Source organism: Stomoxys calcitrans, chromosome 5 (assembly GCF_963082655.1).
Source record: "Stomoxys calcitrans chromosome 5, idStoCalc2.1, whole genome shotgun sequence".
Lineage (NCBI taxonomy): Eukaryota > Metazoa > Arthropoda > Insecta > Diptera > Muscidae > Stomoxys > Stomoxys calcitrans.
Window position 1 is genome coordinate 150,466,710 of NC_081556.1, and position 12,051 is coordinate 150,478,760.

General features: G+C 33.4%; 1 protein-coding gene across 3 annotated transcripts in view; it reads left to right on the forward strand.

Annotated features, from left to right (window-relative positions):
• The window catches only part of LOC106081455 (uncharacterized), a 205,530-nt gene that overhangs the window by 186,898 nt on the left and 6,581 nt on the right, over positions 1-12,051 (forward strand). For all 3 annotated transcript variants that reach the window (XM_059368509.1, XM_013243412.2, XM_013243414.2), the window contains one exon: positions 1,758-2,080. In XM_059368509.1, the coding sequence (XP_059224492.1) occupies positions 1,758-2,080 (323 nt within the window). The remainder of the gene's footprint in view (positions 1-1,757; positions 2,081-12,051) is intronic.

Genomic DNA, 12,051 nt, shown 5'->3' on the forward strand with positions numbered 1-12,051 from the left:
GGAAGCGAACGAGTCGCGTTAGGGAGCGAACAAGTCGCCTAAGGAAGCGAAGGAGTCGCGTTAGGAAGCCAATGGGTCGCGTTGCGAAGCGAACGGGTCGCGTTGGGAAGCAAATGGGTCGCGTTGGGAAGCGAACGGATCGCGTAAAGAAGCGAACGAATCGCTTTAGGAAGCAAACGAATCGAGTAAGGAAGCGAACGAGTGGCGATAGGAAGCGAACGAGTCGCATTAGGAAACAAACGAATCGCGTTAGCTGATGAGATCTCAAGGGCTTCGGAGTGAACGACTGCGGACCATGCCGCACGTCTAATGGTTTCGTCTGCTCGAGCGACTCATGCTCATCCTCAGAAATATGTGACATTAAAGACAGACTGTCAAATGAACCAAGTGAGAAATATATTCCACCTGTCTTGTCAAAAAAGACGTCGAATAACGACATTCAATGCGATTGCATGTGCCAAGATATAAATGCCCATTCCCACATCAGTTCGTATAACCTTATAACCAGTGTGTATGAATGTCCACTACCAGCGCGGATAACCACGGCCAGCGTGTGTTCTTAGAGTTTGGCAAAATTGATGTGCTTGTTGTTCTAAGCACTGATGATTAGTTTGTATCGGAAATAGTGGGAAGACGGGCTTTCTTCTCTCTTAACGCGCTTGGGAGAGCTAGGGGACTTATTGAGTCCTGTTTGAGAACAAACGCGTGCTCAACACCATGCTAAATAGTATTTGGGTATGTAGAGAACCTTAATCAAAGGTGTTGGTGAAGATACATGGCATGGCGTATCAGAAATCGCAATCCACTATGCCAGTCAAGCTGTTTTGACAACAGCACACACTTGCGTAACTTTTATAAGTTTATTTATATTTATTATTTTCTTTAATTAATTTTTTTTATTATTTTTTTAATTTATTTATTTAAATTTATTTTTTTTAATTTTTTTTATATTATATTCTATTTTTATACCCTCCACCATAGGATGGGGGTGTACTAATTTCGTCATTCCGTTTGTAACACCTCGAAATATGCGTCTAAGACCCCATAAAAATATATATATATTCTTGATCGTCATGACGTTTAAAGTCAATCTAGCCATGTCCGTCCGTCCGTCTGTCGAGAGCACGCCAACTTTCGAAGGAGTAAAACTAGACCCTTGAAATTTGGCACAAACACTTCTCATTAATGAAGGACGGTTGGGATTGTAAATGGGCCAAATCGATCCATGTTTTCACATAGCTTTCATATAAACCGATTTTGGGTCCTGACTTCTTGAGCATCTAGAGGGCGCAATTCTTATCCGATATGACTGAAAAATTGCACGTGAAATTTTGTACGACGGATCTTCTCATGACCATCAACATACGTGTTTATTACGGTCTGAATCGGTGTATAGCCTGATACAGCCCCCTTATAATTTTATCTCTCTATTTTACTTCTTAAGCCCCCAAAGGCCGCAATTCTGATACGAATTGGCTGACATTTTACACAGGTCTGCAACATATAATTTAATTGTGGTCCGAACTAGATCATATCTTGATATCACTCTAATAGCAGAGCAAATCTTTTCTTTTATCCTTTTTTTGGAAAAGATCTCGACAAATGCGATCCATGGTGGAGGGTACATAAGATTCGGCCCGGCCTTAGCGCGCTTTTACTTGTTTTAATTTGCTTTTTGATGTTTTCAACCTTTGATGTACTCTCATGCTCTCCAACCTCCATAACAAACACCATCTTTTTTTTAATCATTCTTCCAGGGTGATTCTGGTGGTCCTCTACTTTGCCCCTATCCTGGAGAAAAAGATCGTTGGTTTGTCGGTGGCATTGTGTCGTGGGGCATAATGTGTGCCCATCCCAAATTGCCTGGAGTCTATGCGAATGTCATCAAATATGTGCCCTGGATAAATGAACAAATGCTTAAATATTCCAAAGAAGAATCATTTTCCAAATACGATATGCACCCGGGTGGTCCTGATTTACTATCAAATGTGGCAACGGCATCATTGAAAAATCAACAAACCTCCAAACTGCGAAGAAGTTCTATGGATGTTGAATACTATGACAGTCCCAGTAATTGGGGGTAAGTGTGAATAGGAGGATAAAAATACGGCAACGCAGAAATACTTAAAATTCAAAAAACAAAACAAAAATCTACTAACATACATACATACATACATATATTTTTGCTACTGGTTACAAAGAAATAATTTAAAATGAAAAAAAAACATATACCAACACACACACACGACGGACATAGTTTAAAACAAGAAGATATGGTCAATTTTTTTACAAAACTAAATTTTTTGGGTCAATTTTTTTTCTAAAGAAATCCCTTTAAAGATTTTTGGATTTTATAGCCTAGTTAGTTAAGAATCCAGAAAAAAGGGAAAAATTACACAAGTCCCCCCTCATCAAAAAAACTACGAAATAGAAAAAACTTTAAAACAAAACATATAACAACAGCATATCCCTAAACGCAGACATATGATGAAGCACACATAGAAAAATTAAATATATAAAATATTAAACCAAAAGAAAAAAAACATTTTTGTAACTGAAATTATTATATGCTAATGATATGAGATTAGAAAAAGAAATCTTTTAAAGACAATAAATGTATTATATACACACACACACATACATATGAAAGTAAAACTAAAGAAAAAAACAAATTACTCTAGTTATGCTATAAGTGAAAAAAAAATTATAATAAACCTTTGTGGCTAAGTATTGTTTTCTATTTAGAGCAACTGTTATTATAGTAGAGCGAAAAAAAAACAAAAATCGAAATAGCCATATGTTGGTTGGGGCAACTGAATATTCCTTTGTCGCAAACACAAATATAAGGCCAACTACTAAACTGATAGAGAAGCAAACCTAAATGTGAAATGCTATCCTAAACAATAAAAACAATTTATATATCAAAAAAAGCTTAAAGAAATGTATTTTTTGAGACAAAAAAAAACTCAAACTCAAATAGTAAACTACTATATAATATTATACAATTAAATATATATACATACACATATACAAAGGAGAAAATACACGTATATACATACATATATATCTATTAAATATGCCATATATATAATACATATATATATGAAGGAATATTCTAGGTAAATAAAAACAAACTATTTTTATAAGTGAATATGAAAAAAATTAGAAATTAATGTTTTTAATATATTAGCGAAAATAAAAATAAAGGCTACACCGTAAAAAAAACACAACAACATAACTATGACAATAAACAATTATTATTATTAATCAAAATGGTGAAATGTAAGACAATAACTTAAAAATAGAAGAAAAAAAAAAGAAAAAACCAAAGGACAATATTTCACATTGGAAAAGAAAGACACAAATTACACTGGCTTTATGTGCTATTGACAAATGTGAAAACTAGAAATCTTTCGCTCACCTGTAGATTGCCTGCCGTTTTCTTGTTCTTTATCACATTACATTTTTGAGATATATTTGCTCAACTGTGTTCAATTTTCAGAGGAAAAATTGTCTAGGTGTTTAGGGAAGAGGAAAAAACACTTGCAATGGTAAATGGGTTAAATAAGCATGTAACCTAAAAAGAGGTAACAAACTCTAACTTACAGGGTAGCTAACACCAAGAGTTACCAGTTGTTAGGAAGAGGAAAAAACACTTGCAATGGTATTTTTAGGGGTTACATTAGCATGGAACCTAAAAAGAGGTAACAAACTCTAACTTACAGGGTGGCTAACACGAAATGTTACCAATTGTTAGGAAGAGGAAAAAAACACTTGCAATGGCTAATGGGTTACATTAGCATGTAACCTAAAAAGAGGTAACAAACTCTAACTTACAGGGTAGCTAACACAAAGTGTTACCAATCGTTAGAAGGAGGGGAAAAACACTTGCATTGGCAAATGGGTTACATAAGCATGTAACCTAAAAAGAGGTGACAAACTCTAACTTACAGGGTAGCTAACACAAAGTGTTACCAATTGTTAGAAGGAGGGGAAAAACACTTGCATTGGCAAATGGGCTACATTAGCATGTAACCTAAAAAGAGGTGACAAACTCTAACTTACAGGGTAGCTAACACGAAGTGTTACATTAGCATGTAACCTAAAAAGAGGTAACAAACTCTAACTTACAGGGTAGCTAACTCGAAGTGTTACCAGTTGTTAGGAAGAGGAAAAAACACTTGCAATGGCAAATGGGTTACATTAGCATGTAACCAAAAAAAAGATAACAAACTCTAACTTACAGGTTAGCTAACTCGAAATGTTACCAATTGTTGTGCTACCGAACATGCATTTATTATAATTTTCGAAGTGCTACCAATTGTTAGGAAGAGGAAAAAAACACTTGCAATGGCATTTTCAGGGGTTACATTAGCATGTAACCTAAAAAGAGGTAACAAACTCTAACTTACAGGGTAGCTAACACGAAGTGTTACATTAGCATGTAACCAAAAAAAAGGTAACAAACTCTAACTTACAGGGTAGCCAACTCGAAGTGTTACCAATACCAATTTTTTGGATGAAAATATTTTTTATTGATTCAAATGACAAAAATGTGAGGAAGTATTCTTAATTTCAGAATTCATTCACTTTTGCTTAATATGTCCACCTTTTGCCTCGACGATTGTTCTGAGCCGGTCACAAAACGAGTTACAAGTTGCCCGAATGTAAACTGTCGTTATTATGACCCAGTCAGCTGAGTACATGACAAATGGACAAAGTTGAGTGGCATCTCTAAAGACCTTTCTTCATTTTAGGTTTATAAATCTTTATAAAATTTATATTAGCACAAAAAGATATGCTAAAGAACTCATGGAAACTTCCGCAAAACATCGCAACAAAAATTTAAATTTTTTTCGAAAATTTAAGTTTGCTTCGAAAATTTAATTTGTTATCAAAAATTCATATTTTTATTGGAAATTCAAATTTGTACCGAAATTCAAGTTTATATCGAAAATTCAAGTTTATATCAAATATTAAAATTAAATCGAAAATTCAAACTTTTATCACATATTTGAATTAATCGAATACTAAAAAAAAGTTTCGAGGGTTCAAATTTTTATCGAAAGTTAAAATTGTATCTTTAAATTTTTATCGAAAGTTTTACTTTTTATCGTATGTTTAAATATGTATTGAAAATTGAAATTTGTTTCAAAAATTTAAAATTTTATCGAAAATTGAAATTTGTTTCAAAAATTAAGATTTTTATCAAAAATTGAAATTTCTTTAAAAAATTTAAACTTTTATCGAAATTTTAAATTTTTATTGAAAATTTAAATTTTTATCGAAAATTTAAATTTTTATCGAAAATTCACATTTTTATCAAAAATTTAAATTTTTATCGAAAATTCAAATTTTCATCGAAAATTCACATTTTTATCGAAAATTTAAATTTTTATCGAAAATTCAAATTTTTATCGAAAATTCAAATTTTTATCGAAAATTTAAATTTTTATCAAAAATTTAAATTTTTTCTGAAAATTTAAATTTTTATCAAAAATTTTATTTTATATCAGAAATTAAATTTTTTTTTCAAAGATTCAAAAGTTTTGCCGAAAAATTAAATTTTTATCTATTGGGATGCCCAAAAAGTAATTGCGGATTTTTCATATAGTCGGCGTTAACAAATTTTTTCACAGCTTGTGACTCTGTAATTGCATTCTTTCTTCTGTCAGTTATCAGCTGTTACTTTTAGCTTGCTTTAGAAAAAAGTGTAAAAAAAGTATATTTGATTAAAGTTCATTCTAAGTTTTATTCAAAATGCATTTACTTTCTTTTAAAAAATCCGCAATTACTTTTTGGGCAACCCAATAATACTGAAATGTGTGGAAAGTTTAAATGTTTATCGAATATTCAAACTTATATCTAAAATTTATAATGTTATCGAAATTTTTATTTATTTTTTTATTTTGTTATTGGATCACGTCTATCTTAAACTAATGTGTTTTTATCTTTGCTTCTATTTCGAATAGAGATGCAAACCAACTGTTAAAGTGGCGAGCTAAATGTATTGGGGGCAGATTATAATGATCGCGATTTCGACCTTACTAAGGACCTCATCAGATTTTTTTATGGTTTATAATTTAAAATTTGAAGTAGAAAATTAAATTTTTTGTTCGATGCATTCTGTCTAACGTAGACCATACTCACTGGTGAAAACCCAGTTGAAACAAAAATCTCCTTATATGAATATTTCGAAATCTGGTTTTAGGAAAAGTCGATTAATTGCCAACGTATTTACCAACGACAGCATGCACAGGGCATGATTTATAGAGTATCTTTCTGGATTCCAACACATTGGTACTAATAATGTTCAGTTAAAATGCAATGTGATAAAAAACAACACAAAACTCTAATCGATAGATGATATGCGATGGGCGATCTAAAGAACATGGCGAAAAATTAGTATTTTGCACACATCTTGTTATTATTATCTAAAAGAAATTAAAGTTAGAATACTGGTTTTAGCTAACTCCTTAGCTAAGCTTGAACACAAACCTGGCACAAATAAAAATTTTATAAACAGCAAAAAACAAAAAAATCCACAAAACCATTGAAATATAAACAAAGGCTAAATAAACCAAAACTAAACGTAAATGTCAATGCTTCAGACTACTTGGACAAAAGAACTACAAAAAAACTAACCAAAAACACATTTCGGCCTATAATTTCATTAAACCAACAAAATAGTCTTCAAACCCTATTTTGAACTTCTATAAGATGTTTTTTTATGAATAAGGCCCATTGGGTTTAGTTATTTAGAGAAAAAAAAAACTTATTATAAAAAATAAAACCTAAAATATTATATATGATATGTTATACATATAAAAATAAAATTAAATCCAAAAAAGAATAAAAGGAAATAAAAAACAAATGCGTGGGTTTCAGCTTTAAATAAACAATTATGACACACATGGAAAAATCAAAAAGAGGACAACTTCATTCATTCATCTGCGTAATTATTAATGAAAAGATGATCACCAAAACAAAAACATGGAAAAAAACAAGACATGACATGTATACTCGTACTTGATATACATGAACCTACATATATATGAAAACAAAAACAAATTTAGTACTTCGAAAAACGAAAATGTTGTGTTGAAACAAAAAAACATGTAGTGCAACTATTCTATGTTTAACAATAAAAACCTAAAACGAAAATGGTAATATTTTTTAGGAAATCATTTCATTTCGCTTCATCCAACGAAATCTATGGTCTAGGATAAATGTCATAACTTTGGAAGAATTAATATTAGCTTAAAACTTTGATTCATAATACCTTTTGTTGTCTATGCCCATGCCCACAAAACTTAGTGCAGCTTTAAAGTTAAATAAACCTACTTTAAAGCTGCATTAAGCTTTGTGAATGCCAGTGCTAGTTTTTGATAATCAATAAGCACTAGGGCTCGAACTCTCGCCAGTCTGGACTAGGATGTGAAAATGTGAATAATAGCAATAGAGTTGGATACCCTATTGTCCCCAATCAACGCCATCGCTCTCCGTTGAACCCGGTTAAGTAGCTCCAAGGATGATTTTGGAGCTCCTGCCCATATATGAGAGTTATATTCCATCCTCGGCCTGATATATATTTTGATGTAATATTTCTTGCACCGCTTAAGAAAGCCCAAATACTTGAATGCTTCTTTCGGCAATTCGAATACGTGTTTTGACCAACGGACATCACATTGTATCTTCATGCCCAGAACATCAGGAGCATCTGACTGCTTAATATATATACCGTCGATAGATATCGATGATCGAAGTGGGTCAATGAATCGCTTGTGAGACAAGATAAAGCACTGCGTCTTCTGTGCGTTAAAGTCTACTCTGTTCATTCTACCCCACTCGGAAATGGTCAACAAATCCTGGGAGAGCCTCTCATCCATAATGCGCCTCCTGTCCACAATTTCTTGAGGACTGAGCCTATGGTCGAATGAATATGAATGACACAGACTACTGGATTCGAAGTCTGACCCAATAGATCGTCAATGAAAATAAGAAAAGGGGAAGGGGAAAGGACAGAGCCTTGTGGCACATCTGCGGTCAATGTATACACATCCGATGAGAACCCATCTACAACAACTCGTGCTGTGCGACCTCTGATATAAATCGAACGAAGTTATAACAGACACCAAAAGCGACAAGCTTTCATAAAATTGCACCGTGCCAGACCATATCAAATGCCTTGGAGATATTCAGAGCCACGACCTTACTCTTACCAAACTGATGGATAGAGCGACTACATCGTTCCGACAAAAATGCCATTAGATCTCCCGTAGAGCGATTTCTGCGGAACCCATACTGTCTGTCGCTTAGAAGGCGACAAGTCCAAGTATCTGACAAGATGATAGTTAACCATAACCTCCATAACCTTGGAGAGCGCGGAACATATCGCAATTGGCCGGTAATTCGCAGTATTGTTCGCCCCACCTTTCTTGGGGATGGACTGAACGTTCGCAACCTTCCAACTCGCCGGGAAAAAACGGTAAGCAAGGTTGAAAAGGAACACTTACAATGGACAAGTGTTGATATACCGTCCGGGCCCGAAGATTTATTAACGTCGAGATCCGCAAATATTAATAATCGAAAATCGCTTAATTGTTTTTGAAATTTTCCCCATTTAGATCTATACATTTTTGCATGTGTTCGAACCACTTGTAGAAGCATTTTTGCCACTCTGATTGAGATATCTCCAAAACATGCGTTCTGGACACCTCTTTGGAGAGAAGTTTTACATGGGATAGACCCTCACAAACGTTGCCAGCATTAGGAGGGGAAAACCACCGCTGAAAATTTTTTCTGATGGTCTCGCCAGGGTTCGAATCCAGGCGTTCAACGTCATAGGCGGACATTCTAACCTCTGCGCTACGGTGGCCTCCTCCTTTCTGCAGCGCATCCATAGGAAAAGTCCATTGAATTGACATCTGACGAGTTGAGCAATCACTGAAGAAATGAAGGACGGAAAATGATTTGTTAGCCATTCTTGGTTTCCACGTGCTTTATGTAGCGGTGCCGAGTCTTGTTGGTACGTACATAACCTACAGCTGAAATGTTTTCGTGCCCACGGCTCCAAAACAGCTTCCAAGTTGTTTGCCCATAATAAATCGCATTTACTTTGACTCTAAGCTCAATGAAAACGATTAGGGAGAGAGTCCATTCACAATCACAGCTGGCGATACCATCTCTTGAGATGGAAAATTACTTCGGCAGGCTTTGCGTAGGCTCAAATTCTCGAAAGTGCGCTCGGTTAAGTAAAGACGATCCCTTTGGGAGTTTACTAATTGGGAAATTGTTCTCGCCAGAGAACACAATGTTTGGAAATTCACCATGGTTGGCGTTTAGCAATGATACCAGTAGCATTTGAACGATTTATGATGCAGATAATACACACACACAACCAAAACTGGTTGACAGATAGTGCACTTCGCGAGAAAAAATTGTACTCAGCTGTTAAAGGCCTGGTAATTATGTCATAACAGATAGTGTACTCAATATTTTGTTGTTGGGCAACTGCCACTACCTGTAAATTAATATATATTGGTTCAGGTATTCGCTAATTCGATCCCTGCTTTATAAAGCTGTTGTCTTTTGACAAGGCCCGCTTCGCTGCGCCTTCTTTAAGTCTCTAATATCTTTTTAGGGTTAGGACACATCAGAGTTGCACTAATCACTGATGATGACTGATAGTGTACTCAATATTTTGTTGTTGGGCAACTGCCACTACCTGTAAATGAATATATCTTGCTATCTGTCCCAATTAATGATTAGTGAAATTCTGAATTTGTGCATGTTACTAGTTTGCGTCAAATTTCGCTGTTTGTGTTGCAATGGTTCTTAACTATAATACACACACACACACAACCAAAACTGGTTGACAGATAGTGCACTTCGCGAGATAAAATTGTACTCAGCTGTTAACGGTACACTACCTGGTAGTTTTGCCATGACCTGAACGAGTAATATCGTTCGAAATCTCTCTATTGTGAATTATGTAACTTTTTATTACATAATTCACTAAAATCGTTCGAAATCTCTCTATTGTGAATTATGTAACTTTTTATTACATAGTTCACTAAAATCGTTGGAAATCTCTCTATTGTGAATTATATAAATTTTTATTGAAATGGAATTTTTAAAAGTTTAAACACGCGAAGGTTTAAATCGATCATTATCTATAAAAACCTGGACATACAAATTTTTATATAAATAGTATAACTGTCATTAAATCCGAGTTGGGATTTCATTCGTATGCGGTAATTCGGTTTCAGGATTTCAATATTCAACTTTATGACATAGACTGCAGACCATATATTTCAAAACACTTCCTACCAACTTTCACACATAAATGCATAAACTCATTTCTAGGATAAAAAAAAAAACAAAAAACAGTGTTTAGATTGCTATTAAAACTATGTGAGCTGAGCTTAAAAACCAAAACAAAATAATTTACAAATTAGATTTAGACTTAAATCTTTGGGACTTGACTAGAAAAATCTTCAAAGGCCATAGTTATGAAGGAAAATAATTTTTTACTCTCCAACTTTAAAGAAATGTATAGAAATTTTTTGCATTTTTTATAAAACGAAAGCCCCTTAAATAATTTTTGCCCTTAAAAAAAATTCCTTCGAACCTAAGGACTTTGGGGAATTTTCTAAAGGTCTTCTTCAAAAACTCATCTATATTTAATTTTTAAAAATTCTACATTTGAAGAAAAAAAATCATTTCCCCCTCCCCTTTACTACTGACTTTGTGGACAAATCAAGAATGAAGGGCAGGGGAGTGACTTGAACTAAACGCATGCGCATACTATTCGTATTCAACTCAAAACTATTGTAGCTTTATAATTTCGAAAATGAAGTGTTGTATACATGAATTTATATTTACATATATATTATATAATATATATATATATTGAAAAAATTATAAAACAAACCAAACAAAAACAATGCAAATGCATTAAAATGATAAAGAAACTATATACACATTAACTCATAAATATATATTATACATATACATATTATATATATACATATATTTATAGGTATTATATATTTATTTAAAAATAAAATGGAAATAAAAAATGAAGCTAAAATTAAACAAAAACTCTGTCTAAACCGTAAATGAGACAAATAATTAAATCTATAAAAAACAACTAAACCAGATAAAAGTAGGTGTTCGCTTTACACATTCAATATACACTTAAAAAAAAAGAAGGACAAGATACAATATTTAGCATAGGAAATTTATAAAACAAAAAACAAAGAAATGGAAATCATTATCTAAAGGAAAATCAAATCAAAACACCCCCTTAAAAAATGTGTTATGTACAATCAATCGTAAATTATGTTTATGTGAATAAAATGAATGGAGATTAGTTAATGCAAAAGATAAACATATACAAGAAAACAAAAAAGAACATAAAACTCCTTAACCTGTAGTTGCTGTAGATTGAAATCCAATACCAAGTTATTTTAGTTGACAATGCTTGCAAATTGTATGGAAACTAAAATCCTTCCCCCTCACATGTGATGAAATTGCGAAAAAAAACAAACAAAAATGCATTTTTATAAAAAAAACATATATTTTATTTTTCTTACTTCTTAATTTTGATTTGGTTTTACTTATTAAATGTTATAAATTTTTTTTTTAAGATACCGCCCTAACAGGCAAAAAACTTGAAAAGTGACAAAATTCGGTAGAGCTCGGCCAGGATTCGAACCTGAGCACACGGAGCAACAGCGAGAGTCATTGCCGTTGTCTTAGCGTTCGAAGCCATCAATACAACTTCCAACAGATGAACAAAATCATGTGTAGTACGCAAGAAGTGTAATTTGTCACAGATAGAATGTCTGTCATTACACAAAAATACATGCATTGGGAAAAGTACAGCTAATAAGCAGGGTTGTCGAGCTTGGTTAATGTGGTAATTGTATCATAGATCCGTTTTCGCTATTAACACGATTCAAATACAACATACCAACGCACGGCCTTTGAAGCCATCACACCTAATATGGTTGAAAAGTCTTCTAACCCAAGACGAAACGCGTC